This window comes from Labrus bergylta, chromosome 14 (genome assembly GCF_963930695.1).
Source record: "Labrus bergylta chromosome 14, fLabBer1.1, whole genome shotgun sequence".
Classification (NCBI taxonomy): domain Eukaryota; kingdom Metazoa; phylum Chordata; class Actinopteri; order Labriformes; family Labridae; genus Labrus; species Labrus bergylta.
Window position 1 is genome coordinate 4,772,422 of NC_089208.1, and position 14,224 is coordinate 4,786,645.

A 14,224-nucleotide genomic window follows, 5' to 3' on the forward strand; every position below is an offset into this window, starting at 1 on the left:
GCAAGACCACAAAATAATCACTGTTGTTTGTCAGCGATTGAAAAGTTTGCTACTTTTTTATTTTATTTTAACTTCTGGCATTGTGAGCTCCTCTTGTTTTGACCTCTCATGTCTTAATTGAAGAGATGGTTTTTGCATCTATCTCAGCCTGTGGACCCACAAAGTGTTGCGCAAGTATCTCCTCTGCCAAGTTTCCTCAAGTAGCAAGACACCTAAGAGTCACTCTGATGATGCCCAGAGTAGGCGAGGGTTTCAAGACCAAAAAATAAAACATTAAAACAATCAAATGTTACAAATCAATTTTAAAATATCTGTTAATAGTAAGAAAACAAAAGACAGCATCAACAGGGGAGGAAGCTCCTTCTGAAAAGCTCATTGTACAGAGGCTGTGGTCCTCTAGGCAGGCGGCCCGGGTTTGAATCCGACCTGTAGCTCTCTCTCTCTCTTTCTTTCCCTGTTTTCTGCGTCTTATCCACTGTCCTATTTAAAAAAAATAAAGGGATAAAAAGCCCCCAAAAATCTTGTGTATGTACTCAGGTTATAACCTAACAGAATAAAATGCTACATATGTCCTTTAAAAACACGTGGAGCTACCATTTTTTCATCAGGAAGAAGGGAGTTACTTCGGTTACATATGACAAATATATAGAGGTTTAGCGGTGAAAGTAAGGATCTAATGATCATCAAAATCTAGAATGAGCAAGATGCATTTTTTACAACTGTGGGTGTTGAAATGTTTAATGTTAGTGTGTTATCTGTGTTAGCTCTATGTTTGAATACATGTGTGTGAGTCATGATTATTTGTCTCTCAGTGTTGTAATAAGTTCAGCCCTGTCAGACCTGCTGAGCTGGAGCATCTTGCAGTAAAGAATTTACCTTCTGTAACAAAACAGGCAAAAAAAAAGTGGTTATTTAAAACGTCCATTAAGCCAGCACAAATAGTTTAAAGCCTCAACAATGAATGTAGGGATTAAAAAGTGAGACAGTCTTAAGACCACACGTTGCATTTGTTTACCAGCTGTCTTCAGGAGTGTCTTTTTAAATGCATGTTTCTGATTACACAGATGTCTATGGTCATGATAAGATCTCCTGTCAGTGCAGAGAAGATGAGTTTCAGGAGAAGATATTGCAGTCCCACAATTCCTTGCTCATTCAGTAGAAGACACTGAGCGGTCTTTCATGGCTGTCGGATGTCTAACAGTGTTTGTAATGTAGAGCTGTGACAGGTTTCATCAGAGTTTGTACCTTTTGAATATAAATTGAATAGAATCAATAGAAAATCAGCTCCTTCCCCGTTCTCTCACAACACTGGAATGGATTCTGGAGAAAGCAACGCGATATGGAAATGTACTATTCAGGTAGACGGGTTATTGTACGACAAGATGGAACTGTATCACACAAACGTTTGTGACCTGAAGCTAAAATTCCTCCAAGTTTTGACAAAATTACTAATGTTGTGCACATCAAGACATGTTGCTCCTTTGCCAGCTCCTCCAGAAACTTGGATAGATTTCAAACAGAACACAGTGTTGTGTATTTAATGCACAACCTACTTTACTTAAAACACGTTTTCAGTCAACACTGAGTCTAAAATAATTTTTCTCAAGGCAGTTGTTCATCCTAATTTCTAATCCTAACTTTGTCCTCAGAACATTTCCAAATTAAAGCGGTCAAATAGAAGGAAATGTGACATATTTGTCTCTATAATCAGATTTTTATAGTATAACAGCAGGTGTTCACCATTGTCCAATAAATGAAGAATATCACATTTTTAGTTTATTTCCTGTGGTTTGTAGATCGCTGTTTCACTCCTGATACACATCTTAATTATCGTCCAGCTCAGCGAGTAAACTGTTCCAGATATATGTTTCCAATGTGGCGCTCCTTCCCGTGTTTAACCCCCTCGTGTGTTCCCGCAGATGCTCCAAAGATCATGGGTGCCGTGGCGTGGTACACGTGGGAGGGAAACCCGACCAACATCAGCTGTGAGGTGGAGGCTCACCCCGGAGCCTCGGTGGTTTGGTTCAGAGACGGCCTCCCGCTGCCCCACGCCAACGTCACCAACGTGAAGATCTACAACACGCCGACCGTCAGCTACCTGGAGGTCTGCTGCGACACACGGACACACAACAGCACAACACATGACACAACACATGACACAACACATGACACAACACATGACACAACACCAGTCATTGTTTCATCTAGAGCCTCATTGATATGGGGTTTTTTTGGGAAGATATCTTTCTTAGATCTATCCTCGATCCCTCAAATACAGTTATCAAACACAAAGCCAGAACAACAACGTTGCATTGATACACAATTTTTTACTAATAATTAATATAATATCTATAGAGGAACTGAATAAACCTAGTTCTATCGGCACAAATTGGAGAGAAAATGAGCCAATACCGATCCTCACACGATATGCAAACATCGGCCAATAGTATCGCCCAGACGATTAATCGGTCGGGCTCTAGTCTGAACCTTAGCAGGGCATGTCAGCTTTCAAATATTTGTATCAACAAAGGCTTTGCCACATTATCAGATAAAGATCAAAATATATTTAAATTATTGATTTTTAGTATATTATACAAATTTTGATTGAGTCACTTTAAATTAAGGAATTAGAATTTGAGTACTCATCTCTAGGCTAGTTGTGATTCTTGCAATGACCCTGAAAACACTTCATATGATTTAAGTGACTCTCCTGAGCAATGAATAGCTGACCAGAAGTTTCACTAGCGCTCTGAATATATATAATAGCAGCAGTTTAGTTCAGGGTGTTACTATGCTGAAGACGTCCTTGCATGTGCTTTGACTGTTCTCATAAAGAATCTCTTTTAATCAGCTATGAGGAAACTCCTGAATGGCACACATCAGTTATTAATCATGAAGTCATAATGTTGACCATATTCAAGCTCTTGTTTATTATTTCTGTCCCTCAGGTTAGCCCTTCTCAGAATGACTTTGGCAGCTACAATTGCACCGCGGCCAACATGATGGGCACCGAGTCCAAGGAGTTCCTTCTTATCCAAGCAGGTTGGTCCATGAATCCATATTTTGTGGTGAAATCTTGATATGTTTCAATCTTTCATGTCTTGGTATGCCCGTCACCAGTCTTTTGCATTACTGCTGGGTTATGCAGCCTTTGTTTGATGGCTTGTGGCCGTCGCCTCGCTCACATTAGCAGGATGTAGTGAGCCTGTGTTGAAATCCAACAGAGACACTGGGATAGAACGGCTTCTATGCATGCTGCTGAAGGAAAACTTGAAGTGGTCTCTTAATTTTTCTTGTTTTCCAGAGCTGTAGATGGAACCACCCACACAGAGATAGGAGTTCAGAGGTCAAACAAACCCCCCAGTGTGGGGACATAAAGAGCTGAGCTATAAAAACCGAGACCCATTAGAAGTAAGAGATAACTTTGGTCGGTTAATTCTAAAAGCTATCAGAAGTCGTTGAAGAGAGCAGGAATATATGCGTTATGCATATTTAATGCACTCATAATTTCCTTGAGACATTAAACATAGTGGTTGCACGGATAAATCGGTGTATTGCAGCATGCACTGTGACATTTATGTTGCGATTATGTTTGGGATGTCCAACAGATGGAATGTAAATAGACAATATTAGCTGGACTTTGCAGAGGAGAGTTAGCCTGATCCACAGCTCAGACTCAGGTAATGAGAGAAACTTGAAACTGCAGTGGGACTGTCCTTAAGCTCCGGGTTTTTTGCTCGGCTTTAGGTTTGTGCTAGCTTCATTTGGTATGGAAATTGTTTAGGATCCATTAGAGAGAGTGGGTCACATGGGACCTTGTCTAAATACAGTGTAGTTGAATTAATTATGCTAAAAACCCCTCTGTTGCCACTGTGTAATATACTGCAGGCTATTGAAGGTGTTTTCTGTTTTTTTTTCCTCCGTTTGCTGAATGACTTATCAGTATGCCTGAAGTGACTCCTGCCAACCTCAGTTGGAATAAAAGAGCAGGAAAGAAAACCCTTCAAAGACGTGTTCACTCTTTATCTTCCACATCGATGTTTCCAACGGCATGTTGAAAGAGCTTCTCTAAACAAAGTCATTTAATTTTCAAGGGTAGTGGAGCCCTCTTTCCTTCACATGCTCGTGTGACATTATGCAGAAGTGATTAAGGAGATGTAACATTACAGGGTCGAGAAAACATGTCGCCGGTGTTTCTGTTTACTGGATGCTACGTAGCTCGCTCGAGGATATCAGTAAACCAAAACGTCCATACATCAAATGATAATAAGATGATTCATTGAAAGAGGACATATTATACCCCCTTTTCTTCCTTTTTCAAACAGTCCCCTGTGGTCTAAATGAAACATCTGTGCTGTGCTTTGGTCAGAATATAACATGAATCAAGCACCAGAGGAGGTTTGTGACCCTGTATAAACCAGCTCTCTCAGAACGCTCTGTTTTTGTGTGTGTGTCTCTTTAAATACAATGAGCCCCCCCCCCCCCCCCCGAGTAGACATCACTCCTCTGTTGCGCGAATAAAAATAGCGGACCTGAGAAAAAGTTTTGCTCTAGGCTGGGGGTGGAGTCCATGGGTGGAGATACCAGGGGAGGGGAGGGGATTTTTTTTAACCAGAATCCCACTGTGACATCACAAGGAGAGCAAATTAGAAACGAAGCATTTTCCTCTGTGTTTTAAGACTTATGCAGACCACAAACAAAGGACTGGGTGGGTTTATTACACATGTTGTTGGTCTGTAGACACTCAGGTTACCCAGATATATGTTCAAAAACACTGTACAAGTGGATTTTTCATAATTTGTCCCCTTTAAATATCGAGAGTATTCTGGTTTAGGTTTGCAGTACATTTTTGTGGTCTGAGAAGTTTTAACCAATAATGTAGGTGCTGGATTTTTCATAATACGTCCCTTCAGAATAAATGAGTGAGTTTTCTTGTACTAGATCACATTTTCTTCTCTAAAAGTAAAAATTCAAAGCTTCCCAGAGACGTGAGAAAAAAAGTCCAAAAGTAGAACCATTTTTTTTTCACTCTCTATTAACCATGAATCTCAAGTATCTGTGTCTAAAAAGCTTGAGACCAAAATGGAAAGGATGAACACAAACACCCAGCTGGCGTGATGATAATCATAATAAGTCACCCTGGATATAAATAACAGTATGTGAACGTTTGCAGACGACTTCTTAATTGACTCCAGTTTAATTTCCGTCCCCATCTTCATGACTCAAAGTGAAACTCCCGCCCGTCACTTCAGACTCACTCAGGCATGTTCAACAGATGTTCACTCATTTGGTGACCAAATGTTTTCCGGGCATTAGAGGCACCGCGGAGAAGTACATTATCAGGAGGTGATAAGTGTTCGGCATCAATCTCCAGTCCCATTCAAAGTCATATTAACATTTGCAGTAAAACATAACTTATTTCATACTACCTCAGACTGTTACCTGTGTATGAACAAGAACACAGGTACACACACTGATGCCTTTCCACTGATGACCAGCTGTGTATTATAAGCCACAGCGATGGCAGACATTGACATATTGTGGAATGATTGAAATGACAGTGTGGTTCTGTAGATGACTGTAATGAGAGCAGCATGAGGGCTTCTCTGTTTTTGTCGTAAATAACAGCAAAGAATAGCTCAAGAATGAGTCACAAGAGAGATGAGGTAGATGCAAACTCACTTGGAAATTTGACAGTTTTATGCAAAGTAAGGCGGGGTACACATTACAAGATGACTCGGCCAAGTTTGAGCCCCATTTTCACCCTCCGACAAAACCAAGCAGAGTTCTGATTTTAGATGGAAAGATGAGTTTAATCCGATTTTCCCAAGCTGTGAGGTGTTTTAAGAGGGATCAATCTGTTTGAGAAAAGCAGTGGTTACATCATTTTGAAATCGTTAATATGAAAAATGTTCAATATTTATGATCCTGTTGTTTTGGGCAACGCATTTGTTAATTTAATGAAACGACGACTAATCTGTAAGCGAGCTGACCATTCTGACCATTTATTTTTTTTGTCCTTTCTCTTTTACAGAGGTGCCATCAGCCCCAGGAATTCACATGGTGGAGCCGTTCTCCAGCACAGCAGTGGTGCATGTCAGGGAGCCCGAGTCCTTGGGTGGAGTGCCCATTATCAAGTACAAAGTGGAGTGGCGTTTGCCCGGCAGGGAGTGGACGAGCAAGGAGCACGATGCTGACGAAGGTGAGTGATGCATTTCTCCTGGCCGAGGTTTTTTTTTTTTACTTTTTGCCTCTGCTTGACTCTCAGGAACATGTCTGAACAATCTTTACAAGAAGCGTGGATTTACAGACATCATTTGAAAAGAAACCTTTTTGATAGCATCATATTTTGTCTTTTGAAGCCGATCAAAAACATCTGCAGTAGTGTAGACTTTTGCTTGATGTAAATAAGTGTTGAGTTAGTCTGTAAGACCAAAAAAACACTTCTCCCCTAAAATATCTTCAAATCAAATGAAGCGGATGCAAATGATGTCACTAGTGTTGCATAATCAAGAATGGCCTTGGTTTCAAGTCCGGCCTCCAGACTACTTTTTGAAGGGTCTTGGTCTCGACTGAGACTAGGCAGACTCCAGATTTTAAATCAAGACTAGTCAAGACCACCACTGGTTGCCCACTTTTCCAAGTCATTACTGTGATTGGATAGAAAACGCCTCTTTAATATATGTATAACATATAACTTCAATTTATTTTAGTTTGATTTTTATCCACCGGTTACAGCTGCAACCTTCCCGGTGTTACGGTCTAAATGAGTGACACGAGATGATCATTTTTAATTTATATTTATGGCCTAAGTCTTGTCTTGGTCTTGGTCTTGACTCGTTCCCGATCCCTAATTGTTTTGGTCTTGTCTCGGTCTCTGAGCACTCTGGTCTCGAGTATATCTTGGTCTCGATTGCTCTGGTCTGGACTCCAACACTCGATGTTACTCACTTCTCTCTTTTTTGGGGGGAAATGTTTTCTGAGTTCTCTTCCGATGCATCACCTGCGTCAGCTCCACCTTAGTCCCTCTTTAGCTTTTTAAATCCTGAGCGCCCAAATGACACAGAAGTCATCTTGAAGAAGGAGCTTCTACTCTGACTCCTGTGTCTGTTGACAAATAAGATCCATAAATCGGTTTAGAAGCCATGTAGAAAAAGTGCTAATTAAAAACTCTGACTTTCCCTCTTTATCCTAATGTTTGTACTTTTAAAGTATTAAGGTAATCCTCTTAATTTTACGTTGACAGAATGAAGAGAAACAGAGCGGAGACGTTTCATGCTGCAACTTTCACAGAATATGATATATGAATCATACAGACTCGAACTTAAAGGGGGAGCAACGCCTCTGATGTAACATTAGCAACATGGCTAAATTAGGTCATCTTCTTGTGCTATTGACGCAAAGCACCATGGGAACTGTAGTGCCAAGACATTAAAGGCTTTATATGTGATCCATATTTTTGTGATCCAGCAGGTGTCGCCCTTGAGCACCAGCATGAAACCAAAACAACTTGCGCGGCATTGTTGTGTTAGCATGCTAATGCTAGTGATCTTTATTCTGCTGGTATCTTCACACTGCATGTAAATTTACCTGAAATGAGCGTGATCTAGAAACACAGTTAAGCAGTGAGTACAGTATGTTATTCTTCTTTTCTCTAGTCCCTCAATTAAACAACTTTTATACACGAGGGGAGGAGTCAGCCGGCCGTCCGGGCGATGTAAACAAACTGAAGATAGGACTCTGAAAACTCTGAAAACATCACAGACAGTGGGACTCGGGTGTTACACCCATTGTAGACAGTCATGACTCACAGAGTTATTTTCAGAGGAGATACTTGATTTATATTATATTTAAGTGTGAAAAATCACATAGAAAGCCAATCTCAAATGTAGATTAGTTGTATGAAAACAATACAACTACATGAAGTACATGCAGACTACTTTATTATCATGGATCTGAGTAGAAGCCTGACGCTCTAAACATCCTTCCACATAAAAAACAATGATTTTACAATGAAAACTTTGGGACACAAAGCATTATTTGTACAGTAGTGTTGTTGTTATAAGGGTCTGTCTCTCTTTAGAGCACATCCACTAAATGAAGCAAATACAGACTCAAAACTTCAGACAACCAGCCAGCCAGCCAACAACAGTTAATCCAAACGCGACAGCAGCTGATGTCAGGAGGAGAGGTGGAACACAGTGTAGCCCTAAATGACAGCTCAGACACATGACAGGCCCCAGATAATATCCACGTCCCACTGAGGGGTTTGTGTGGCTGGTACAGATCTGGATGGCTCTCGCCTGTCTGCAGCATGGGACGTATCAGTCAGCGGCTGACAGCCCCCGCTGTCAGCTCAAGGCCCAGGAGCCGCCTGTCTACAAGCGTCTGCAGGAAACAAAACACATGCACCCACGCACAAACAGCGACTGTGACCAAAAGTAAAAAACCACACCAGCTAATCCACATCGGTTAGATTTTAAGGCGCTTCAGCACTGAAAGGACCTCGACTGCTGCACTCGACATTGCATGCATTTCTGTTATTGCACATTTGCAACATTGAACTATAAAAATCAGGAATGGGAAAGACCTATGACATGCCAGTGAGGAAGAAGGTGTAAGGTCGGAGATAAAGAATGATCAAGTGGAGGAAGAGCATCAAGAAAAAGCTTTTTGAGTTTCAAGTGTGTTGAACAGCAGAGTGAACCAGGGCTGCCATCACATGTTTGAAAGCAGTACTGCCACATATAGACACCACACCCACCACTGTGGCTCCATATAGAGACGTCCACATCTGCACTGTGCACATGCCAGGGAATTTACAGGTCAAAATTCAACATGCACATGCTTTTCCTTTATCCTTTCATTTGATATTTAATGTGTCAGAGATCTATATGTTTTTATTGCGTATACTGTCTGCACTGAATAATGAATACTCCCCAGCTTCATTCATAATTCAGACAAAATAAAAACACTCATCCTTTCTGTTGCATAATGCCAGCAGATTTGTTATTCTGCAGTGTAGAAGTGTCCACATGAGGTAATGATTTAATGTTTCTAATTATTTTGTCTGATTTTACATGCTAGAATAAATCAGGGGGTTGCTTTCAAATGTCCGACAGCCCACCACTGACCTTTCAGTCTCACCCCGTCTCGTTAACCAAAACAAATCGTGCGTCATCTGAGTTTTTATTGTCAAAGATCTCGACTTCATCATGGACAGACAGTCATGGACAAACATTTTTTGTCATATTTTAAAACAGTATAAAGACTCCATGTCTCTATTTTTTTCTGACTTTTTAGTGTGTGGCAGTCAGTCCCCAGCTGTTCACTATTGTTTGATGTTTGATTGATAAATAAGTCACTAAAAAACAGACTGTAGTTTTATTATTTTTTTGGAAAAATCATTCACCAGTAGTCAAATAAACAATGTGTTTCTGTGGGACTAAATCTAGAAAGTGCACAAGAGATTGACTTATGATAAACGACTTGCTGTGCTCATGCTAATAAGACAGCATGGCACCTGTTGAAATGTTTTTAATATTTCACAGGCAGCATTTGAGTTTGATAGCAGAGAGCACTGAGCTTTATCAATCTGTAGAAACACAGACATGTTCAATGGAATAATCGTTGTTGGTTTTGTTCTTCATGACATTTGTTGACAGAAAGCAAACATTTCTTCAAAGCCTTATCCTTCTGTTTCTCAGCAGTAAGGGTTCAAATCCAGACAAAGAAACATTAGGCACAAAATATGTCCATCCATCCATCCATACTGGTTTTCACGTTCAGGGTTGTGGGGGGGCTGGAGCTGATCCAAGCTGTTATTGGGCGAGAGGCGGGGTTACACCCTGAACTGTTCTCCTGTCAATCACAGGGCTGATATGCAGTATAGAGACAAGACAACCAGCCACACTCACATTCACACCTAGGGCTAATTTAGTTTCACCAATTAACCTGACGAGCATGTCTTTGGACTGTGGGAGGAGAGAACTCCTGCATGCACGGGGAAAACATGCAAACTCCACACAGAGAGGCCCTGACTCAAACCAGGAACCTCCTTTCTCTGAGCCAGCAGCGCTAACCACTGCATATACATACATATAAGGTAATGGTTCCTGAGTGAACTGTAGAGCTTAGTTATGTTTTCATTGTACATTTTATATTCCTCTTAATGTTTTTTTAATGTGGACCCCAGGAAGAATATCTGAGCTCTCGGGTACAGCTAATGGGGATCCTAGCAAATAAAGACATAAACACATTAGATATTTATTCAATATTCACTCCACTCATTTCAAGTAGGAATAAAACTGCTGTATTTTTTCTGATACATCAGGATTATTACTGGGCTGTCGTTCTTAGTATTCCTCTGTTACTTGACCCTGTCCTCCACAATGAAAGATAAGAGCAGAGAGAAAGTGCTTTTTGGTATGAAAAGTGAATTGCAGGAGAACATCCTCGGTTGCCTTGGTGTCTATGACGTGCCCAAGGTTTACCTCTCAGCGGCAGTGGTCATACAGGGACTGTTGCCTTTGTGCAAACTAGTTTCACTTTGTCCTCAAATGTAGGTCTTTTTGATCGTTGTTGTTTATACTCTCTTCAGGATTTATTTTTTTAAATGTCATTTTTTCCCTGCTGCAAGCACAACAAATCAAACTCCCTTCAACTAAATCTTGTTTACGGTGTTGCAAAGACATCTCAGAGATTTCAGCAAATAACCCATTAAAAGTTATAAATAGGCCCCCGCACTGTTGGACTTTAATGATTTATTTTTTTGTTCTTTAAAGTGAGTGTGCCGTAATACCTTCAAAGATTGATTTTTCACACACTCCACACACTCCTTGATGCTGCAGTAAGTTTTGCACTGTGCTAACACAATGATTAAAAACAAGTCAGTGGAATGTGTGGCGATTGTTATGATTTGTGACGATAACCTTTTTGGAGAAGCTGAGGAAAGCAGCGTGCGGTAATCAGCGCTAAATTACTCCGGGGCCCGGCTGGAAATCTCATCTGAACATGAATGGTTTCAGCAGTGGCATCATTTTTTACTGATGATGTTTTGCTGCTAAGAGCCGCGCTGTGGATCCATTTGCGTCTCGTGCTTCTTGAGCTACAGCCGTTTCCCCCATTGCAGTCACTTATGCATGGTTAGTTTTGGAAGTTCTCCTCATTGAGACATTAATGTGAAACCCATTTAGAGTTTTCTCTCTGTGTCACGGAGATCGGAAAAAAAAAAAAATGTTCCTCAGTTGTTTTTTTTCACCGGGGCCGAAAATTTGTTCTGAGCCATGAAATTACACGTCTTTGTACTACACGGTGAGATATGCAGTCAAATGGTCTTTGTAACAAAAGTGAGGAAAACACAGGTGTGTGTTTGTGTGTGTGTGTGTCATTGAATTCTCAATGGTGCCAAATGGAAATAACAGCCTCTGTCTAATGAAATGTGGCGTTTCTTAATAGGACATTTTATTATCTTTACCTATACAGTAGAACGATGGAACAAAAAGTTAAATCTTTAAGCACTTAGCTGCATGCTACATTTAATGCTATAGCTTAAAAATTGGTGGTGGAATCACTTTATTCACCATTTAAGGGTTTGCAGCTGCAGGCCGATCTATCAGCTCTCTCTCCATATTTCATGTGACACTTCTTGTGTTAGCACCTCGCTTTAATTAGAACGTGCCCTTTTCTGGCCCGTTGCTCTTTAAGATGTGTTTCTGCTCTTTTTCTTTTCTCGCCGTGCTAACTAGAAATCCTACATGTGAGGATCACGTCGAAACCTTTTAATGAAGCGTGCCTTCTTTTGCTGATTAAATCTCCACGCTTAATCCACTAAGCAGAGTGTGTTTGCTTGTCTTGTACAGTGAGAATAAGAGGCTACAGATGGGCTGACAATCTTGAGCAGACACACAAAAAAGAACATAAAAAGCACTCTGTGATATAAAGGCAATCGTTTGAATGATTGTTGTTTATTATGGAAAGGAAGTAGGAAGGTTGTAACCGAGACGTATGAGTCATGTTGACATCCTGGTTGTGAAGGATAAAAAGAGATTTGTGTTCCCTTCTTACACTTGATATAAATTCTCTTGAGTTTTTTGACAAAAGGTCTCTTTGTCTTCTTTGATGCCTCATAAACATGACTTTAAAAAAAGAAGAAGGGAAAAGCTGTTTGGTTTCACACAAAATCTTTAAAGCCACAACCACATACAAGAAAACAAAAAAGACCAACCAAAAGAAAACTATGTTAACTCTACAAAAGTCCACACAGACGAGTCACGGTTTGAAAGGTTTCTTTCTGCAGCGAAACTTTCTTTGAGTTTGCCGTCAAGGTTTATGATCTCGTCACTCCTCACAGGTTTTTTTTTAAGGCAGGACTTTGAGAAGTGATGATCCATAGTCGGATCTTGCTGGTGGATGCTGCAGAGGTGGTAGTGGTTGAAGAGTGCCGTTGCTGACGTGGGGCAGCAGTGGAGCAGAGGGAGAGAACAGAAACCCTGCAGCTCGTGATTGTGGATAATGGCACAGTCAAGTGTGTAGCAGTGCTGCTCGAGACTGAATTGGCTTGCAGGTGTCACTGCATTTGAGGCGAAGTGATGGAAAAAAAAATGGAATAATGAAAGTGGAAAAAGTTTAGTTTTTCGTTTAAAATTTCCAAAAAGAGTATTTGTTTGAAAGGAACTTTGTCCTGTTGGCGACTGTCCCCAAGAGAGCAGATTAAACTTTTGGGTTGTATTTCCTAAAAGGGCCTCGTTTCTTCTTCTTTTTTTGACAAAGAGGAGGACATTGGACATGGACATTTTAGATGAAAGCCAAATTTTAGACTATGTGTTTAAGGCCATTTTCTCAACCAAATTTTGAGTCACACATTTGAAGTCGGGCAGAATTTCTGATATGTTTTGAATTTTGCTCGTGCGCCGTCATACTCGCTCAGTGAGCCCACGACTTCAGCGCCTTTTCCCCCTGATTACCCCCTCTGCTGAACGGCAGACAGCATCTGAAAACGAGATGGCAACAGCAGTCCATGCCTGTTCTTGTCGTGTCTTCCCCCCTCCTATCACAGAAGATACAAACTAGAGAAACATCGGCAGGACCTTCAGCTGCCAGGGAATACTTTGTACGATTCAGCTTGCTAGTTAGCTCGTGTTTGTTGGTGATGCTAAGTGTGTGTGTTTGGATTTGAGACAACTGAAATAGACATGAATCTGACTTCAACTTCTGCCTGTGGGAGTTTCAAAAGAAACGTTATTGACAGTTGTCATTGCTCTGTCCTGATTTAAGTCGTACCATCAGGATGTGCTGGAATCAGAGCGTACAGTGTGATCACATAAATCATGAACTTTGGTTGTTCATCGTCAATGGTTCACTCGTTCAGTGTGAGATATATTCCACCCTGACATTTGAATCTTACAGTATATGTCTTACTTACTGTAAAAGGCTTCTTTGCATCCCACATAACACCTAAAAATGTAATTATTTTTCCTTTATTACTCGTTCCTTGTGTTGCCGTGTGGAATAAAACGCCACCATCTCTTCCAACAGACTTGACCAAGATCACCATCGTTGGCCTGAAGCCGGAGACCAACTACGAGGTCAAGATGTCGGCCATGAACGGCAAAGGCGAGGGCGAGAGCAGCAGCGCCTACCCCTTCAAGACCGAGCCAATCCGTAAGTACAGAACCTCGCCGCTCCTGTCCCCTGCTCACCATCAACACTCCTCTGAAGCCGAGGCTGTGAACCTGATACTGTTTCTCACTCCGCCGCCTGCTCATGTGTAGCTGAGCCCAGACGCTCCCCCCCCTACTCCCTTAACTCCTCTATCCTCATACCAGAAACCCAAGTGCAACCTTTTTCCCCATCCAGGAAGGAAACGATAATCCCCGATGTCACCGCCCGCTTTATGATCCAGCTTGTCTGATAGTTTTAACTAACCTGTGTATCCTCCCTCCCTCCACAGTATCTATGTGCCTCTTTCCTCTTAATGTTTGCTTTGTGTAAGTCCGACCCTTCCATTTCTCAGAGCCTCTGCTTTTTTAAGACAACAACTCGTGTGATTTAGTGGAAAGCTTTCTTGAAAGCACTTGTGCATTCTCAGGGCTGATTCATACTTCAGTTGCGAGGGAGTGCCAGCTCTGTATTTATAGTCCGTTGACAGCCTGCATTGTTAATACAGCAGCCAGAGGTCGAGCCCTGCTGAGGATTTGTTTATTTCTCTTAATGGAAAAAGGCA

The 14,224-nt window shown here is 41.2% G+C and overlaps 1 protein-coding gene across 12 annotated transcripts in view; it reads left to right on the top strand.

Moving 5' to 3' along the window:
• ncam1a (neural cell adhesion molecule 1a) overlaps positions 1-14,224 on the top strand; it is a 284,110-nt gene that overhangs the window by 226,976 nt on the left and 42,910 nt on the right. For all 12 annotated transcript variants that reach the window (XM_065962701.1, XM_065962702.1, XM_065962703.1 and 9 more), the window contains 4 exons: positions 1,920-2,104; positions 2,949-3,042; positions 6,035-6,202; positions 13,537-13,662. In XM_065962701.1, coding sequence (XP_065818773.1) covers positions 1,920-2,104; positions 2,949-3,042; positions 6,035-6,202; positions 13,537-13,662 — 573 coding nt within the window. The remainder of the gene's footprint in view (positions 1-1,919; positions 2,105-2,948; positions 3,043-6,034; positions 6,203-13,536; positions 13,663-14,224) is intronic.